This window comes from Amblyomma mixtum, chromosome 4 (genome assembly GCF_055824585.1).
Source record: "Amblyomma mixtum isolate Tamu chromosome 4, ASM5582458v1, whole genome shotgun sequence".
NCBI classification, from domain to species: Eukaryota; Metazoa; Arthropoda; class Arachnida; order Ixodida; family Ixodidae; genus Amblyomma; species Amblyomma mixtum.
The window spans coordinates 41,723,450-41,745,127 of NC_143015.1; the positions used below are offsets into that span (position 1 = coordinate 41,723,450).

General features: G+C 43.2%; 1 protein-coding gene across 1 annotated transcript in view; it reads right to left on the minus strand.

Annotated features, from left to right (window-relative positions):
• LOC149346318 (cell-death-related nuclease 7-like) overlaps positions 1-21,469 on the minus strand; it is a 32,294-nt gene extending 10,825 nt beyond the window's left edge. The window contains exons 1-4 of the mRNA XM_089585380.1: positions 21,310-21,469; positions 13,202-13,391; positions 6,893-6,965; positions 603-773 (exon numbers count right to left, since the gene is read on the minus strand). Of these exons, the coding sequence (XP_089441506.1) occupies positions 603-773; positions 6,893-6,965; positions 13,202-13,391; positions 21,310-21,425 (550 nt within the window). The 5' untranslated portion in view covers positions 21,426-21,469. The remainder of the gene's footprint in view (positions 1-602; positions 774-6,892; positions 6,966-13,201; positions 13,392-21,309) is intronic.
• Between the last annotated feature and the right edge of the window lie 209 nt (positions 21,470-21,678).

Consider the following 21,678-nt stretch of genomic DNA (forward strand, 5'->3'; position numbering starts at 1 on the left):
GGCTCTCCAATGCTGTCGCATGGTAGCGCGATCTGGCAGGTAGGTTAAGCGTCACCCAAGTTTTTTTTGTTTACTCTGTTAGGTGCCTGACGGTGAGAGTTGTCATCCGTGAGGTCCTAACTTATATGAAGAATTGGATTTCCCATACTACCAAGCTCCTAACTTTAAGGATTTGTAGAGCCTCATTTTCACCAGCCTACATGTTGCTCGCAAGGAAATAAACTTATTCATTTTTGTTTCTTTCAATGTCTGCACTGTTTTCGCACAAATTCACGAACGTGTCAGGAACCAGCCTGACTGTTAGTTTTGAACGTATGCGGATCTACTGTACATGGGGTGCTGTTTCGCATCCAGCGTGAGATCGTGTATATATTTTTGCCAGGCAGACCTGCATTGCTCTGGTGCACGCTATGCGACGTGCGTACACTGTACTACTTTAAGCTATGAAGTGCATGGTAATATCGGGACAACTCCCTATACTGCTTAATGAGAGCATGGGCTTTTCAGACTTTTACGGTTTCTACGAAAATATCTGCCGAAACGAATAATGGGTCATGTGCAACTGCGTAAAATAACTCGGAAGGGTGCGGTAACCTACATACCGATAATATCCACCGTCTTTAAGCGCAATGACAGGCAGAGAAAAAGCTGTCCATTTTCACGCCCACTGTCAGGGTAAGCGTAGCCTTGCTTCAAGTCCTCTACGAACCTTGGTACGCTGTGTTGCAACCACACCACTCCGTCCCTTGCTTTTGTTCCAGCAAGCAGGACACCTGTGCCCGAAAAAACATTATTAGTTGGTAGGAAGCATTACAAAGATTTTGAAGTGTATATTTTAAAGAACCGTTACAACCAAACGTTCTGTACGGTGACGCCACTGTTAACACCCAGCTACAGAAATGAACTGCAATTATGTTCCAAGCCAATTAATCCCGCCTTCCGATCAGTAACTAAGAGGCACCCCGAGAATAAGCTAAGCGGCATGTAATCAATGAGAAGAGCGTAAGGTGTCAAAGTAACTTTTCACTGAAAAGAATGGGAACGCGATAGCTCACATGCTGTTATTTTCTTCTCTCAATGTACTCAGGTTGTTTCGAATAATTTATTTCATAATGTTGTACACCCTATTTAGGTTTAAGAACGAGGAAAAACATAAAATATGAATGAGATATTAGGTCCCAAATATATCATGAAATATCATGCACCATCGTTCTCTTCTGTGATGTGGCCTGTTGGAGCTCACGGTCCCTGGCATAGCTTGCTGTTTGAATTGCAATACAAGTACAAGGAGCCTGTTATCCACACCAACCCCTGGATTCCTTGAATTATGTCGTTTACGTCTTTGGAAAAAAAATGGACATCGATGTTTCACCGGCAGGCTCCAGACCTCCTACTAAGAACATCAAAATATCCATAACGTAAGAGTAGCGCAAAACCAGGACGACGGACACAAGGGGAGAGAACACACACCAACAACACAGGCGCTAACTTCCGACTGACGAAGAAAACCAAACCCAACCAAGTGAACGGAACCCGAGCAAAAGTAGCGCATGCGCTGACCTAAGATAAAAAAAAAATCGAAAAAAAAAGGTGCGAAAAATGCGATAAAAAATGTGAGATCACGGATGTTTTTAACCCAAGAAGGCCAGCTCTCGTTTAGACAAGGAAATGGACGGAGTACTAACGCAGTTATCTTGTAAGGCAGCAATCTGTGCAGCTTCCACAATTTCGCAAGTTAGCTTATCTCTACTCTTAGCAACGACTGAGCATTTGTCCAAAAAAGGCACGCACTTGCAATCTTTGCAGTGCAAAGCTAGATTGCTGCCGGTATAAGTCTTCATGTTATTATTGTGCTCTCGAAGCCTATCGTTCAGGCACCTACCGGATTGCCCAATATACTGCTTGCCACAGGAGAGCGGAATGTTGTACACAATGCCCTCAGTACATTTAACAAATCTTTTCCTGTGGCGGATGGTACACTGCTGCTTTTGGGAGCTATGTGCGGAGGACACGGACCTTTTGCATAACACACTGAGCTTTTGTGGAGCTGAAAACACCACACGAACGTTTGCCTTTTTCCCTATTTTCTTGAGATTGTGCGCGAGACAATGGACGTAAGGAATGACAGCCACCTTGCCTCTCGTTTCTTCTGTAGTGTTAGGTTCTTTCCGGAGCTTCTTTTTCAGCAGGTTTTCGGCGACTGCACCCACGAAATCTTTAGGGTACCCTGCTTCGAGGAACCTCGCGAGTTGTTCATGAAAGCTAGATGCGGATTGATGGGGGCATGACTTTTCAAAGGCGTTTTCCATGCAGAGGTTAATAATGCCTCGTTTCACGAGTTTAGAATGAGCTGATGTGTAAGGTAGAAGCGGTTTGTTGGCGCGAGGTGAATAGCACCAGCAAACGTGGTTGTCCATGAATTTAAGCCGAATATCGAGAAACCTTATCTCTGAGTCAGTAGGCATTTCGCTAGTCAATAGTAGCGGGTGAAAACACCCTTGTGTTTAGAGATAAGCTAACTCGCGAAATTGTGGAAGCTGCACAGATTGCTGCCTTACAAGATAACTGCGTTAGTACTCCGTCCATTTCCTTGTCTAAACGAGAGCTGGCCTTCTTGGGTTCAAAACATCCGTGATCTCACATTTTTTATCGCATTTTTCGCACCTTTTTTTTCGATTTTTTTCTATCTTAGGTCAGGGCATGCGCTACTTTTGCTCGGGTTCCGTTCACTTGGTTGGGTTTGGTTTTCTTCGTCAGTCGGAAGTTAGCGCCTGTGTTGGTGTGTGTTCTCTCCCCTTGTGTAAGTCGTCCTGGTTTTGCGCTACTCTTACGTTATGGATCAATACCGACTTGCCCAAAGTTCCACCCTGATGAATCAAAATATCTTCTGCGTTATTGTGGCGCTTGCACATTTCAAAGAATAAAATATTGTCAAAGTTCGCTTATCATCTTTTGTGTTTGTTACCGCCCTCCTTCAAATAATGCTCTTCTGTTCCTTTCTTTCTTAAACTCTCTTTTAGAATTTGTGAGTCAAAGAAAATACGTATTAATTATAGGTGGTGACTACGAAAACCCACATGTTAGCTGATACCTGTGCTAAGACACAACTAGAATCCTTAGTGAACTGCCATTCCTGTCAAAACTACATAACGTCACCCACGCGAATCACTCCACAATCAGCAACACTCTGCGAGATTTGTTCATAACCAATTCAGATCCTTCACTTGTATGAGCTCGCACTTTAATTAAAAATATTACCCAACACTTGCCTATATTTTATTCGTCAGTCAACTTCATGATACACGTAAACAACTGCGTTCGCAATATTCCTACACACTCATAACTTCTGAAACGCTTTCTGCTTTAAGAGACCGATGTGTTTGCAAAGAGTGACCCCAACTTAGCATATCATTTTTTTGAAAAGTTCTCTAAAGTATACATTGCGTGTTTTTCGATGACCGAATTTAATAGCTGCAAAAGAAGTCGATAACCATGGTAAAATAAAGAAAGCCTAGAGCTCATGAAACATCGGGATAAACTGTTCAATAGATTTATAGCCAGTAAATCTCCCGAAGCACTCCAGGAATTCAAGAAATACAGGAATTTTGTTACTAAACACCTGCGTGATGCAAAAAAGCAATATTATTCTAACCTGTCCAAGTCAACACAAGGACGCACAGACAATTTTAGAAGGCGCTTAACACTGCAGTTCATAGTGCAGCATAAGCGGTAACTAAGATAGTTAAATATGAGATAGAAATTAGAGGCGCTGAGTTAGCCAATGCTTTTAGTGACTTCTTTCTGTCAGTTGCTGACCCTAGCAACAGCACTTCTGGCTTAAATATGTGAATAAGCAATGTAATTCAACCATATTTCTATAGCCAGTCCAGATTAGTGAGGTTGTAACCACATTTGTAGCACCTTGTCTTACCCATATTTTCAGCATTTGTTTGTCGACGAGAGATTATCCCAGAAGCATGCAAATAGCAAAAGTAAAAGTTGTATTTAACAAGGGTAATAGAAATGATTTGTCAAATTCCTATATCAATTTTACCTTTGTTTTTGAAGGGTTTGGAGCAAATAATTTTGAAACAAAGGACAGGGTTAATTGGAGAGACATGGGAGAGGCCTTTGCCCTGCAGTGGGTGTATTCAGGCTGATGATGATGAATTTTGAAACGCCTCACTTCTTTCACTGACCGCTTTAACTTGATAAGCGCCTCACAGTATGGTTTTCGCAAAATCAAATCTACTGAGCTTGCACTACTTGCCCAAAAAATAATTCATTTTAGGAAAATTTGAATGCAGAAATATGGTACGTGGGTACCATCGGCCTGCAGTGAAACTTAAAATTTACCTCCATTTCGTAAAAACCGTTGCTTTTAAATCTATTATAAGGGCCAAGCTTGAATATGCATGCTCAGTTTGGGAGCCTCACCAGACCATTTTTTGTAACACTCTTGAGTCTGCCGTTTTTATTTTTCGCCATTATTCTTCACATGCTAGTGTCACTGCGTTAAAGTATAATGCCAACTTCCCCAACTGGAAACAAGAAGTAAAATAGCGAGGGTCGTTCTTTATCACAAGTTCTTGCTACGCTGAGTCGATGGCATCTCCTTTGTGACCGAGACCGCCACCTCCACACGCTCTAAGGCTGTCTGGGAACGCATGCTAAGTGAGCGAAAAGGTGACAGACATCACGTTCTCACCTCCGGACTACGTGCGGCCGCTAAGGTGCGTTTCTGTACATTAGCGACGTCTGCCGACCATCTGTTCATCCCATGACAGCTAAGGTTGCGCGAAGTGAGAGGCGGGGTGCATCCATGGTGTCAGGATGTAGGGACCAGCCCGACACTCCCTCCCCCGCCCTGCCCGCACCCTTCAAGAAGAATACGAAGACAGAACAAGGCGAGTGTCTAGGGTGGTCACGTGATTACAATGCCACGCGTGGCTGGACGTGAGGCGTCCATAGCAGTCATTTCGTAGAAGCCATTGCTCAAAAAAAGTTTTCGCTTCCTACCAGGCCTTATGAACCACTGAATGCGATAAAGATCACATTGTGAAAGGAAGCATTTCTCATGAATCGTGCCTTTCTTTTTAATTTTCGATGACATTGCACGGAGCTATGAGGTTCGTTTTAGACATCGAAAAGAAAAAAAAATCGCACTGCATACACCGTAAAAGATGGTTACGACGAGATTAGCATTATTTGTAGCAGAAACACCAGTTTTTAAAACATGGAGAAGAAGTTCTTTAGTCACTCTCAATGTGGCCGCATTTAGTCACAGCTTTTTTTTTTAAAGAATATACACTTTCATCCCGGAAAGTTTGTTTCATATTTCAGGGTCCTGAAAGGCTAGAAATATTGCACAAACATCTGTATACGATAGAAAGCTTGCTGTTAACTCTTCCATTTTTTTTCTCTCAGAATATTACCCTCGTCCGCCAATGTGTAGTTTATTGGTGCGCTTAACTCAGAAATAAATGTAACTCGCGAAAGGGCAACAGCAAGCGACTTCACTGTGCACCTTGTGCAAATATACGTCTATGCCAAGACGCTAGCGCACATATTTAACTGCAGGCAGACAAAAATAGTGGGTTAACTGGCATGGGCCCTCACGTTGCGTACTTGTAAACAACTTTCTTGACACATTATGTTACGCGTCTGCTAGAAAATTCTTCATACCAACAGACGATGATAACGTGCGGCGTTTTGTGCTGTCTGTGCGGAAAAGTTCTTTTGTATTCTTTACAAATTAAAATGAGCTTTCTTGCACAAATAAATAAGCGTTTCTATGTTACATCTATACCTGTAATATTTAGCAGCTTTGAAATAATGACCCTTTTTATAAACCCAATACATCATTTTTGTTTCGCTTTGTTAGAAATTTTTTTTCCCGTTATCTGTTATGGGTTTTAATCAATGTCATATTTTCCGTCCGTTTTCTGTGATTTGCTCCCCCCTGAATAAACAATAAAAAGAACTAATACGCGTAGCTTTCACATTCCTTCCAATTTTCTTTCTTGAATGTTTGTGTTCTATATAGGAATTTGTCCCACTCATAATATTTACAATCCGCAGCGAATTCTTTTTTTCAGAGCATTATAGTACATGCAACAAATGTCGACTACTTTGAGCACAAAGTGGCCGCATTGTAAAGTCGCAGGTTTTAGTATGCGTAGGTGGCGGCCCCCAGATTTTGGTTAATGGCTTAAAGACCCATTTTTTAGTTCTTCTGGATGCCACAGTGTAAAATAAAAGTTTATGCGTCTACTTATTTTTATTTGTACAATAGCATTTTGAACAAAGATATTACTTTGTAATAACGACTTCTTTAAATAAATAAAATAAAAAACGAAATTTTGACCGTAGCTTTCCGGGACATAAGACACAGATTCCAAATTCGTACGCAGACTGTTACAAAATGGCAGATTATGTGTTTCCTCTTCTGCGCTGAATATATTTTCCTAAGCCTATAATAAACTTTTTATTAGGCGAATTGTGCTTAAACTGAATTACAAAGATCGAATTCGTAATTTCTACTCAGAACTAGGGTGGACAGCACTTTATTGTTCTACATGCCAAATCTCGAACATCATAAGTCGAGACATAGCTATTCAGGCTCGTATTTATGGGACCTAACATATCGTCTCAATAGCGCTATATCACACGTGGGAAAATCACCATGTTTATATGCTCCATTCATTCTGTTTTTCCATACTCATAACAATTAAAGTTGCATCCCTACGACATTAAAAATATTGGGGAATTGAAGCCATATCTTTTAGAAAATAGCGCATTTGGAAATTAAAAAGATTGCCAGCACAACCTCCTCTAAAGGAAAAATTTCCCACAAACAAAAATACCAGACAGCTGTTTGTGTTGTACGTACCTTTGGAATGTCCGCCTCTGGTTCCCTTGTACTGCTCAGGTAATTGATCATTATAGGCAAGAAACGCAACTTCCTGTGCGAATTGAAAACTTTTTCTTAGGTTAATCATAAGAATGGCATAAATAAGTTTTACACTAAAGAAAAACAACAGCATTACCACAACATATGCTCAATTGCTCCCTACCACCAACTTAATATTATCTTTCGCAAAGCTCAGTTACTAAGAAAGTTAAAGTGCTTTCTGCGAAAGTTCGCTGTGTTCGTAAAGTATCCTGAAAGGACAAGTAAAACAGTATGTTCGAAGCAGAATAAGTGAATGGATTTCAACACTCTCGTTCATAGTATAAGGTCTTGTGTAAGCCGGTATTCAAGGAACTGGAGAGTAGAAATAAATATAACGAATTTGAACGGGACAGTTTATTGATAGGGCTGAGTATACAATATTGCCGCATTTTTTTAATCCATACATTTAACGAGTAAAGACAGGGTCGAGCGGTAGGTTTAGAGAGGAACCGCTATTTTTAACTTTGCAAAGAATCATAGGGTTGGGCCGACGATGGTTCCGCGGACAGTTATAGTTCGCGGCTCTGTAGTCTTTTAAGTAAATATATACACTTAGTGATTGTTCGCGTCACAAAAGATAATATTTCCTTTCAGAAAGAGGCGAGCTATGCCTTGCAACTATTCAGCATTTCTTTTCTAAGTGAATACTGCATTCTTCTCATCCGCTAAAAAAATTTGTAAAGCGGCCCGCCACTCATTTGACAGCAGCCCTGCGGTCGGTACGGCCACTGCGGGCAAAAATTTCGCAGGTACCTGCAATAATTGTCAGCAGAGTTAATGAAGCAAAAGCTTCACTATGCTTGGTAAAGCCAAGGTCACCGTGTTCTGGATTTCACCTTCATCTATCTGACCTTGAGATAAAGCAAAGGAATGGAAAGCTAAATACCTGGCCCCCCTAGGACAGTGGGCACCTTAGTCCCGCTTTAGCAACGAAACAGGTTAACAGCGAGAGCTTCGAAAGCAAAAGAAAAGCACATAACTGGCCCCTTGCGACATTGGACACCTTAGTCGTGGTTTAGCACTGAAACCGATGAAGAGACTCAGCTTTATAAGCAAAGGCACATAACTGCACCCCTGAGACAGTTAACACATCAGACGAGCTTTAACCGTTGTCAACGCAAACAACGTTGCCAATCGTAACAATGTAAATATGAGCCCGATATAAGTCGGTGATTGAAAGTGGTAAAAACACGAGCCACTTTGGTAGTCGCTTCATCGAAAACAAGACTTTCATTCTCTGAGCCTCTTTCCTAATTCACCTGAGCAGTTGTGTTTCCGTGAACTCTAGAAGTAGGGAAGGGTAGTACTCTGCACTCTACAAAAAGTTATATTCTTCAGGCCACGAATTTAAGCCAGGCGATTAATGTTTTACAGAAGCTAGAGCAAATGACAGAACGTACAGGAGATACGGTCAATAGTGAGTTGTGAAGGTCACTGATATATTGTGATCTTTGAATGTGAATGTATTGTATTGTACTGATGTATTGCAATCTTTGGATGTGGTTTTTTGGCAGTAATCTCCCGTACCACTACAAGGAGTAAAATGCTTCTCCGTGGCAACCATTGCACAACAATAGAGAGCATTTGTGCAGCCAGTGGATTTCCTTTTTGTTCTTGCAGGTGTCGCGTTCGTAGTGTAGGCGTTGTGGTGCAGGGAGCTTTATAACTGAAGTGAAGCCCACTAAGATCATCTTCGGTACGTATTTCGGCGTACTTGTGGAACTTTGCTAAGCAAGAAGCCTGTTGTGTGAAAACGGTGCGGGTGGCGGCTTTTAATATTTCATTGGATTTACAGCACGCCTGTCTACTGAATCGACCTAACAGCCGCGACGACTAAGTGAACATCGCGTAGGCTCCAATATGATCGCGGCGGCTCACAGTATTATTTGGGCGCTCTCAAGAGATCTTCTTCAACATCACAGGCCAACGCAATGGGCATGGCAGTGGTGTGTCGTTTCTTTACGATATTCATTTTAACCACTCTTGAGCCACGCGCATATCAAAACGTTGGGGGGTCAGTGGCTGCGAGTTTCCTTTCCCTCCTCTGTGCCTTTTGCTGTCGTGGTCTGCCGTCCGACTGCGAGTGTCTAGGGCAAGACCGACGCGTCACTGGTGAAGTTACGTGTTTTTCCTCGGTGCCCTCTATCAAGTGGACCGACCGTAAGAGCTGAATAACACAAACGTCAACAACACAACCAGAACTTGAGTTGTTCATTCCGCGCAGGTCCCATGTTAACACGCCCCTTTTTACCTTACAGTATCTTCGATAGACGTACCATGAACTTCAGGCATGTGTTACAGCAATTTTTACTTTCCTTCAGCTGATCGTCACTGCGCTGCTAATAGTGGTTAGCCATGATGGAACTATTCCAGTCTCTGTGCAATAGGATACTGCTCGCCTGCGATCTGAGTGGGCACGAGGCAGCTACGCTACCCTTTTCAGCCCCGGCTGAAGTCCAACGAAACCACATGACATCAGCGACGATAACCACAGCGACGGACATAGCGCCCTCTTGGCGGTGCATCGGCACCGAGACCGTATAAAAGCGGCGGATGAACCTGGGCGGCTCCATGGGCCCGGCAGCGCTGCTTGCAAGCAGTGCAGCAACCCGTTAGTCTTTATCCTTCACGTGACCAACTGCTACAGAAAATGCTCTGCTAGGCCCGGGGCAGATCTGCCCGGAGTTCTATGATTTACTGCATTCAATGAAGTTGTTGCTATTCATTATCTGGTGACATGAAACCTGCCCTTTCCGGATATGGGCCAGCTAATGAAACTTTTTGATCTATAATGTTGCCATCGGTATAATGTTTCTATCACATAAAAAAACCATTGAGGAACGTATTTGACAATAGCAAAAATGTTAATAGCGAAAAAAATGCGATCCTGCCGACGAGACATCTGCGAAGACATTGATTGTTACAGTGAAATCTCTTATAATATATTGAACCAATTGCGCTTGTTAACTCTCTATCATCTAACTTGCTTTTAGTCGGAATTGTGGAGTATGCATGCAATATTATTTTTTTATACAAGAGCCGAACAGGGCCAATCTTTGTTTTCCCTCACAAGATCACTCGGCGATCTAATGACCGCGTGCGAAAAATTTTGTCAACTGATCTCAATCGAGAACAGCTCTCGCAGTGAATCTGTTCAATTTGCCAGCTACAAAAGAGCACTGAGTTCTTTTCTTTCTTTTTTTTTTGCTACTGAGTCCACGTTGTCACATTAGGATCGGTATGCTATCTGGTAGACACGAATACATGGAGGAGGAAATTGGCAGTTCTGAGACATTCGTGTGGTCTCTACACTTTTCCTTCCCTGCGGTGTAAAGCAACTCAGTGAGCAAATCAAGGGGCGCAAAATACTTCGCGGATTCGCAGTAGCCAGTCAAAACTGAGAATCTAAAATCAGTGACCCTTTTAAACGCTCCTTATGGTTAATGGACCAAGAAAGCTGCTTCCCAAGAGATCACTTTAATATTCGTTTACATGTCGTTGACGGTCAAACCGACTTGCAGATGAGTTCGAAACACATTGGAAAAGCAAAGCACTCGTTCTGCAGTCTGGAGAAAGAACTAAACATCGATACAACTAATATCGCGCACAACGCTGGACTCTTCGTGATATGCTCTCCTATTCGTAAAGACTCTCGAGGCATCCAAACGCTGCACTAAACTTTTTCAAGCATTATAAGTGAATGCACGACAGTGAAGGCGAAGTTTGCAGTCACTCGAGGCACTCTCGCAGCGAGTGGGCGGCGCTTGTGTGGCGCGGAATACCAGTGCGGCGGTGTTGCCCAGCAGCCGCTCCTGCCATCGGTGGCGTGTACTCGCCACTTTTGAACAGGCGTGATGTAAAAATTTTAACATATACCCTTAACGGTACCTTTTTAGTAACGGTGAAATCTGAAGAAATAGTTCCTAGCTGCGGTGAATCGAGAAGTGACTCACATCAGGTGATTATCTTCAAGTTATACGATTATAGTGAATGTGACGTTGGCAGCTTACGAAAACTTCAGAAAGCTTACAAAATCAAAGATAGCTGTGTGAAAAGAACGTTCCTAGGACAATCTGCTAAGCAAGGTAAGAGGCCAAGCGTAAAAGATGACGTTATCCACGACAAACTGACAGTAAATGACGGGACCAAAACCTTGAATCTGGAATATGCAATGCTCGGGAAGTATCAGGACATACCACACTACACGACGGACCCAAGACCCGACGGACCCAAGACCCGACGGACCCAAGACCCGACGGACCCAAGACCCCACCGACCCAAGACCCCACTGACCCAAACGTGAAGACACCGTCCCCCTGCCTCTGCCGTTCGGTGCGCCCAGAGACCTCGGCCGTCAGCTCCTGGCACCCTACGGCCCGGATGCTTCGTGGACCGGGACTCATTCATTCTCTCATCTTTCTCATCGTGGCGGCCAGCACTGCACCATCTTCTACATATTGTTCGATCCTTCACTCAAGACCATCGACATTTCTCCGTCTGTTCGTCACCGATCGGGACGATCGCTCGGAGGCCCCGGGTAGTGTGACGAAGACGAAGCTGGCAGTGGCGCGGGACGGAGCGCCCGCGCTAGGCCAGCGGCCATTAAATCATCTCATAGCCATCGTTCACCACGCCTCATTCTTCGGCTGGCCGCCGCGTAACAATATAAGCGAATGACGAATATGCATTACTGACATCGGATTACTAGATAATCACGATCCTAGTATGTTTAATATGCCTGAAGGCCTAAAGTGCTTGTCGTTTTTGCACGAAACACTACTGACGCTGCTACCAAAACCTTGGTCCACAATAAGAACGGCGAAATTTTTCCACCCGCTTATATAGCACCCACGAAAGATAGAAAATAATGAGGTGAGGGCGTCGCTTTGCATTAGGAACACTTTAAGCTATGAACATCTTCCTCCCCTAGATAACCAAGAAAGTCGATAGTGATACATGTTTATAAGTATGTCATGCTAATTATTAGCGCGATCAGTATGGGTCGCTCTGCCGAATTTTTCGCTAGAAAGATTACGATACAGCCAATATTACCAAAAAGCGTAGCTGGATTGTACTCTTAGATGATTTTAACCGGGCAGGTGTGTACTGTGTATCAGGAATACTAGAAACAGTTGAAACATGACATGACAGCTATATATAAGCAATAATGCACTAATCTATATATAAAAAATAAAGCGACTCGGACAAGTCGCATACAGGGGCAGAACAAAAGCAATGCTGTGTTTATATTTCCTGTCAAATGAAAGTTTTCAGCAGAAAGCAACTACAGACGAGCACATTATATACCCGCAAGCTGTTTTAGTGAAAAATTTGAACTGTTTAAAATTTTAGCTAGACATAGGCCACCACAGTAATGAATATATCCCTAGATATCTACCCAAGCCGGCCGTGACATGCCGCCGTTTCTAATGAAAAAACGTTTGGCTGCAAAAAACGACTAAGAATTTGTTATAACAGTGTGCCAGCCAGACAGGCAGTTAGGTCAAAACTTGCGTTTTCAAAATTACATATTGAGCACTTCAAGTTATTTTCTGGGGCTTCTTGATACTATCTTGCTAATTTTAATGGCATCGTCGCAGCAGTTGAAACATACAGAAACCTTGCGGGGCAGTGCTGTGTTTGGAAAAGAAAATTGCACCTCGCTTTTTGTCACCAGCGCATAATTCTAAGCATAGCGATAAAATCGCAATAAAATGTGGTATACTGCGGTGACACCATAAAAAAGTGCTAATTTTTCCAGAACTCGCAACCTCTTCAATGTTCAGAGCGTAACAGTGGTTTTACGTCACTCTTAGGAAAGCAAAGTATATCTCAATCCGAAACATATTCAATCCCAAGTACTCCGAAGCATATCTCAATGAATTCAAAATTGAAGACAGGTCAATGTACCTCTCTCCTTAGTACCGCCATTGTCTTACTCATGTTCGATTGGCTGATACGTGAAAAGAAATCGCAAAATAATAAATAGTTGATCAGTCTCTGAAAGGTGTGATCAACATATTTCTTCACAAGAGTAACGGTTAAAACATAAACGACACTCTCAGTTTAAACACTGTTCACTAGGCATCATTGTCGATGTTATCCTCCTCCATGACAGTGCTGGCAAGGGAATGTGCAACGGCCCCGATTACATTTTGGAAACTTCACGTGGATCTACCATGTGCTTTCGAACATTTGTTTTGGAATACTCGCTGAAGCACAACAAAAGGTAAATACATTACTTACGGGGTCTTGTGTTCTGCCATATATTGGTGCTAGAGTCTCTCTAATAGGATTAAATATCGGAAGGTATATGTCAGAGGGCAACAGTATCCATGAACCCTTAGTAGTGCTGTCGAAATAGGCCATTTCACCTCCACGCAGTGGAAGATAGCCATGCATTGGTTTCGTTTTAGGCAGCTTGTATACGACAAACCTGAAAAGCAATTAAAATCTTTTTAGCCCAGTTATATAAACAAGAAATGTCGGTATGAAGACAGAGCGGAAGTTTCTGCATTTATAACCCGCAATAGGTTTCGCTGTCAGTGGATTCCATAAAGTTAAATTTGGGAACACTGTTTTCATTTCTTTCACACTATATTTACTACAGTATCTGGCGATCCCAACAACTGCATAAGCTATTTGTGCATTATGCCTTAAGTCGGTAGGATACTTTCTATTATATTACAGTCTGGGTATTTTTTCACCAACAAAGTTTTTACCTGGACGTACGTGTGAGAATCAATACATCAAAAATATGCACATGTATTCAGTGGAATGCCTACACACCACAAAACGCAATAAAAATAAACTCTAACTGCAGGCTGGCTTTCTTTACGCCACAAGGTTGAAATATTGCCCACAATCGTTGTCTAACATATTATGTATCTGAATGAAAAACTACTGACCATAGAGCATTAACCACAAACTACCCGGCTTAGAGGACGCAGGCCTTTCTACAGGCACCGATTGAACCACAATTTCACACCATCACTGGTCAGAGCAGCGAGAAGGGGCAGCCTTGGAAGAAAGAGAAAATGTTAGAGCATGCTTCGTAGCCAACGTGTGTGGTTAACGGATCAAAACATTTCGCGCCTCATAGTTAAACATTGAAGTCGATAGAGGAAATTCAGACACTTCTCTTCTTCTCCTCTTATACAGCAGGTAAATTGTGTCTTTGCCTTCCCCTGCTTCGTAGCCCGAGTAAGACTGCAAGACTTTCGTGACGCAATAAAAAAAAAAGAAAAGGAAGGAAACGTAACGCTAGAGAGACGAGGAAAATGAAAGCCGGACAGACAAAGCGCTGTGTGTGTCAGTCTTTCTGAGTCCTTGCATGTTTTGTGCGCCACATTTATTCCCTGAATCATGATAAACAAGCACAAGCACCTACCCTTCTTAACAAACCAATTTTTTCTTCCACCGCACGCAAAAGGTTAATGCATAGACAGGTTTTCGGCAATCCCAACAGCGTCATGGAAAATGTTCAAGGTGTTCAATATTATACTTAGAAAGGGTAAAAAATTATGGCGACACGTATACAAAAGTCATTTTCGAAAGTCTGTTCAGCGTAAGGTTTGTCACTAATTTGGATGTTATTTTCCGTCTTGCATCTCATAATTACGCCTCATCAATTACTGAAGTGTTTTTTATTGATGTGGATATAAACGGAGATTTTGGTGCCGGATTCTGGAAACCGGCTACCCCTTTTTTATTTTTATTTATGTAAACATAAATACCCCTAAAAGCAGAAGATTTGACAGCCGTCGCCGTAGCGCAGAGGTAGAGCACCGGACGCGTAATTCGGAGGTCGTGGGTTCGGACCCCACCGGCGGCATGTGGTTGTTTTTTCTTCTGCTTTTCTAATCAATTAGCTTTAAGCGATAACCTATTCAGTAATATTCTAAATCGAACAACAGCACAAAATGAATAGATTAAAAATCACCTGCGCCCCTTGGTTTCTGTGGCTGTTGGCTCCTCTCACCCTTTTCACATAATGAACGATAAACATTGGAACTGTTGGCATATGAACAATAAAGCATAGCTACAGCACACATAGTTCACGATACAAAAATAAAATGGTCACGCAACAAATGTTAACATAAAATATAAAAATATTTAATAGTAATACCATCAAATTACATAAAATGAAGACCGACCCGGCGCCACTGGCGCGCGAGCGAAGAGAAAGGTAGTCATTCAACATGCTCAAGGCTACGCTCTTTCCATTGGCAATCGGTAGTATTTACTCCAACCTTCTCAATTCTTCTACTGAGCTTGAGGACGTGTTTGCGTAGGCGCCGCACCCGTGAGCGAAAAGGAGAGGGCAACAGCAGGCACAAAGTTAGGCTCTCTCCGGGGTTCTTTTCTCCACTATTCTTTTTTCCACGACTACACTGATCGGAGACCGCCATTACTGACCTCAGACTCCACTGACCACCCTACAACACATGTGAACACAGCCCTACAGACCCTGCCATCGGGTGCTTCCATGGGCCTCGGCGTTGCCTTCCGGCGAGCGGTGGCTGTTCAGCTTTCGTGTATCTGGTTTCTACCGCTCATCGCCTTCCCACCTCTTCCTTACGGCAAGCTCTTCATCTTCTTCTCTGCTCACCCCTGCTGCCATGCCCATCATCGCATCCTGCCTTTCACCATCACTACCATCTTTCTTGCTCGCGCAATCATCGTTCCGGGTCATGTGACCGACTAGAAGGCGGCGAAGAGGGCAGTGGCGCTGGAAGGAGCGCTCGTTCTAGGCCCGCCGATATTAAATCATACCATCGCCACCTGTCGTCACGTCTAATTCGGTTTGCCGTCACGTAACAGTACTATCGCGAGGCGTGTTCATTTTTTCACAGGTATTTCTTTATCGGCTGCGGACCGCAGTGTTCTCGCTCTACCTCTATCCTTTTAAAACGTTTAATAAGTGCCATGCTTAAAAAGGTTTTTCATGCAATAAAAAAAAAGACACCAAGGCAATGTCGGTATTCATTGGACCTCCCCAAACGTGCGGTTTGAGAGGCCGCTCCACTCAAATAATGTTAACACTGCGCGTACAATTCATCAATATTCCTCCAGCTCTCATGAGCAGCTTGCGCTGCTTCAAATCGACCTTGTGAAAGCATTTGACTGTGTTTGCCATTCATTTCTGTTTTCACTTCTAGAGGGAGCAAACTTGGGGTCTACTGTACTTAAGAGGGTGGAACTTTGCTACAGCAACTGTTGAACGCGATTAATTTAAATGGCAAGCTCTCGAACCCCGTGCCAATTCGCTCTTCCGTGAAGCAATGCTGTCCGATGTTTGCTCTGCTTATTGTTCTTTATCTGGAACCGCTTTGTTTGAGTGTTTTGCGTAACAGTAACATCCATGGATTCTCTGATTTGGGTATTGCAGTTAAATTGCTAGCACATGCTGATCTTGCATTTTCCTGCTTTGACGAGCCCAGCATTGATGATGTATATTGTCCACGATAGATCGGTTTGGCATCGTTTCTGGTGCTGCAATGAATCGCTTCAAATGTTCTGACTTCTGGTTTGTTTCATGGGGAACAACTCCACCCCTATACGCGGGAATAGAATGAATGGTCTTGTGTGCCTCCTAAATGTCTTGGTCTTCCAGTTCATGCCTTGGGGTCAAGTGCGCCTTACTGGAGGCGGCTGTTGAGCGTTATGCTGAGACTTTTGTCCCACATCTGCTTCTAATTTTTGGTCGAGCCCGGGCTTGTAACACCTTTCTGGCCACGAGAATTTATTACGTATTGCCGGTCCTTCACAGCGCCAGACATTACATACAGCGTTTCAATCGTATATTGACGACGTTTATTTGGTCTGCTCAATTTGAGCCCATGTGGTGCGATAACCTTTTCAGGCCTGTTAGTGCAATAAGACTGGTTCTAGAGCACCTGTATGTGAGACAGTTGGTTGCCCGTTTATTCCTTTTTCGTGATTGTTACCATCCGATTACAAGAGCATTCTTGCAAGTTAACTTCAAGACTCTACTTCCGAACTTAGTAGTTTCTTCCAATTTTACTGAACGCCCCTGTTTACTAGGCTTTATGGAGGGCGTTTATGCCTCCGTGCTGTTTTTGACAGTTCGGTTTTTAAATGAGTGCTTATATTCTGTATCGCGCAAAAAATTGTACATGGAATTCATAACGACGCTCTTCCCGCCCCCACTGTATCCTTCTGTCAACATTGGGCTCATGGGTCATGATGTTTTAAAGGGAGTGCGTAAAATTCCAATTTCTCATTTCACCAAGACATTTTTCTATAATTACACACCGAATCTTTACCTGTGAACACGTGGCTCGACCGCTTGTGCAATGTGGACGAAACAGTGGAAGAATGTTTAATCGCCGCGGTGGCTCCGTGGTTAAGGCGCTCATCTTCTGAGCAGGAATACCAGGGTTCGAACCCTACCGTGGCGGCCGCGCTTCTATGGAGGCGGAATGCAAGAGGCGCCCATGTGCGGTGCGATTTCAGTGCACGTAAAAAATCCCCAGGTGGTCGAAATTGTTCCGGAGAGCTTCACTACGGCACCTATTTTTTCTGCCATTCCCACCTTCCTCCCTTCCTTTACAGTGCGGTTCCCGTGTCCACCGAGATATGTGAGACAGATATTGCTCCATTTCCTTTCCAAAAAAACAATTTATTTATTTACTTGCTTTATGGACTGCAAAGACGCGAATTCGTTTCCGGATGTGATGCCCAGGGCGCTATAGAAAGATTTTCTCCTAAATTCCTACAGCGTGTGCTGTGCTGTTGTTTCCCAACCAAACGATATGATTCTTCTGATTGGACATCATAGCCTTTAGAAAACGTGCATGCAAAACCTCACCGTTGAACCTGTTGTTTCGCCAAGAATTCATTTTAGACAAATGTTGTTGCAGGTAACGGGTATTTGCAAAGAATTGGACTTTTTACCGGATAGGTTTCCTATCCTGAGGAGCTGATATCCTTGCTGGGCTTTTAATTCTGTCATATTTCTATCAGGTTTGTGCCACGTAGCGCCTACGTAGGTACTCTGTAAAGTTTTTTTTTGGAGTATACACATACCAATATGTATATATATATATACCCATGCCCACATACCCATATATATTCGATCCCGGCCGCGGCGGCTGAATTTCTTTGGAGGAGAAATTTGAGGCCCGTGTACTGTGCGATGTCAGTGCACGTTAAAGAACCCCAGGTGGTCGAAATTTCCGGAGCCCTTCACTACGGCGTCTCTCATAGCCTTAGTCGCTTTGGGACGTTAAACCCTATAAACCAACCAAACCATACCCATATATATATATATATATATATATATATATATATATATATATATATATATATATATATATATATATATATACATATATATACATATATATATATTCTTTGTTTACATAACCATGTAGAATAAGTACCATGAAAGAAAAAAAAACAGCATGCCGTATGCTTTTCGTGCTCGCCAGGCAAACAGAGGGCCTGGGTTCCAAATGGAATGCCAGTGAACTTCTTTTATCAAATGGTTATTTTCGTGTGGACACGCTCTGCGGACAGGTCCTGTACACGCCACTCATGAGACAAGAAATTGTTTAGCATTGCAAATTTTCTTTCGCGTTTAAGGTCTTGTCTTGTGTAAAGCCCTCTACAATACAAAATGCAATGATTTTAAAGTCAACCTCAAACCCCCTTTTCATGGACGCTTTTAGAGAGCAATGCGCGAGCGGTGTGTTCTGGATCCACCTGGATCCACACTGAGAGTTATGCATGTAGGACCTTCGGCTGCGTTGAAAGACGTAGTGGCCCAATGTAGTGGCCAGCGAACCTGATCTTTTTGCGCCGCCTGGATTAGAAACCGACTCGCGGCTATGGATTGTTCTGCCAGAGAGTGTTTTTTATACTTGGCCATAAAGCCTGATGGCAGATACCCGCCTGCCATACGATGCGGTCAAACGTGGGAAAAATCTGAGACTGACTTTTAGTGTTAGCGCACTAAAAACTCTTAGTTTGATGAATGCACAATAAAAACCAAGCGCAAAAATGTTCAGGCGGCTTTGAAAGCTGCGCTGCAGTCTTGTTATTCTGTTAATTTCATGCCTTTTTTTCACATACGAAATGCCGTATTTTTTAAAGAAATATTGAAGCAATGCTTAAATGCTGTGGTTTCATGCACACATTGTTTAGCCTTACAACATGAACTGATGGATATGTTGGTCATACATGATTTGCAATGCAACAGCGCAACGGCATGAGGCTACAGGTTTCATCCCTTCTCTTTCTGTGACCTCGGGCGGCTGCGCTGTTGCACTACAAATATTGTTGAGTCGACGCTTGTGAACATTCGTGTCGCACTAACCGCTGCTCTGTGCAGAACAGGAACCTGCGCAGCTTCATGCATACCAGGTGTAAGTCCAACAGGCGGGCTTCTCTTCTTAAGTCCTCTCTGTTACGAATTAGCATTCGAGAAAACCCTATGCGATCACAAGTGGTCATGAAAGTAGAAGTGCTTCTGGTTCCATGTTTGGTGCTAATAGGCCACGCAACGGTATGACAAAAAAATCCACGGCCTTTATTTTGTCATGAAGATTTGAACAGAGCCCTCGAAATGAATCCACAAGAAGATTAATTTTCGAAAAGAGCTCTGGGCCGGGTGTTCAGACATAAACTTCGCCTTTCCAGCTGTGGGACTCGCTGACTCATGCTGCGAAGAAGCTAGAAGTGCTTGTAGCGCCGTCTCCAGCTCGCACTCTTGGGTGCTAAATAAGTCAATAGCAGAGTTTCCATTGACTGTTATGCGTGCACTGGGCGCGCCACCGTAATCAAGAAAGGTTTATTCATTAGGACAACGCAACTAACATGACAATAACCTGGACTATGCGCATCACAGAGACGCAGGTAAAGCTGCTAGACTGGGTTGACAGCCAGATTTAGCATAATCGCACGCGCTGTTGCAGACTGGATGTTTCCAGTTTAGCCTTCTTCCTGATAAGTACGTGGTATATAGGATATTTAATGACTTTGGCACTCATCAAGTTTGGCGCTCATGACACAGTTCGTTAAATTAATTCCTCGTATACAATAACTAGGTCTTTCTCTGAAGAAAAAGTGAGCAAGATATATTGTTTGGCATTGAGATGTAAGCACACTTTTACAGGAAAAGCAGCTTTACTCCGTGACCTGTTTTATTTTCGACTGTACAATCTCGTACAGTAACGGGTGAAGTGAAAGTAACAAGTAATTTTCTAAAATTCTAAAATATTTTTTTTGCCCGGAAATAAAAAAAACGCCTGATGGGCAGTCATCGTTAGCAAATGTCATGAGTTAGGTTATAAGAGAGAACAAAAGCGAAATAACCAAAGGCATCGAAGCAAAGAAGAACCGCGAACTACACGCCTGTTGTTGAGGGTGACGTGGAGTCCGCCAGGCAACGCGTTCGGTGCGGACACTCGCTCGGCGTGCGAAACAGCGGCGAAAAGTACAAGCTCTACGAGTACTAGTTAACACAAAAACTCTCATTCGAGGGCTGCGTTGAAGGTCAGCTCCTTTCTTGCTTGAGTTCGAGGATGCGAAAGTCGTCCGCGGTATTCAGCGCTACTCTCAGGGACATTCAAGTTACTGAAAATGTTTGAAAAGCGGAAGCAACAGCCAATCACAGTCAAAAGTTTGGTGTTTAAAACACCAATGTTACCCTTCTGTGCGCATGCATTTTTCCTCTCACCTCTGGTATGCTAATCTTATCAAACAGAGTTCACAGCGCAGGTTTAAGTTTTTATGGTGTTTTCTCCTTCTTCCGCTACAGGTGCTGTATCAAGTACTCTAAATTAAGGTGTTCTTTTTTGCACTAATAAAAACCGAACCAGCTTTTATTTCTTCATCGGCAGCAGTCCCAGCCACCATGCATTCACAACATCCTTTTCAAGTTCGCGGTCACAATGCAACCACCATCCCAACTGCAAGGCCTCACCAAACTCATCTCCGCCTTCTTTGTGTCTTCTCTTCAGAAAGAGTATTATACAGTGCCAGTGGCGACCAAAATTCTCCAGATTAAGCAATGTCTACTTGTCGAAACGTTGGGCAATGAACGAAGGCTTCCTTTACATCCCTCGCTAATTTTGTGGTTTGAGGAGAATAAAAAAAACAAGGATTTTTTTCCAAAAACCTCCGATTCATGAAATATGCGAGTCGAAATAAATCTCGCGGCTGATAAAAAGTTCAAAAATATTTTTCATAAGCGAACCAAACTATGTTCAGTTCACTGCGTTCAAAGAGCGACTCAGGTAATAAATTCCGGTCCAATTGTTTGTAAAAGTTGATCAGTATAGCTCTAAACTCGACATCAAGCACTGAAGTTAGTAGCGAGCGCTTACCAGTCAACAGCCTTTCCTCGAGGATTCTTGCAGGTAATCTTCTGGCCTAATACTTGAGGAGAGGTGAAGAACGCAGTTACAAGAAATATAGCTAGAGAAAGAACACTGCGAGCCATGACGGCGGCTGTTCCCAAATCTGGCTTCAAAGGGGCCGATGGGGTGGGCTCAGATGGCTTTATTTGAACTTATAGCGGAGGAACACGCAGAGGCCAACTAATGCCTCCCTGTGGACGCGACCTTTAGGCGAAGCAAAACAGTTTTAATGCCACACGTCTCTCCAGCTCTCTCGCTGTGCAGCGTGATGTTTGATAGATGAACGCGAACGTCATAGCGTCCATGTCCCCATGACGACAAGGCAAACAGCATGAT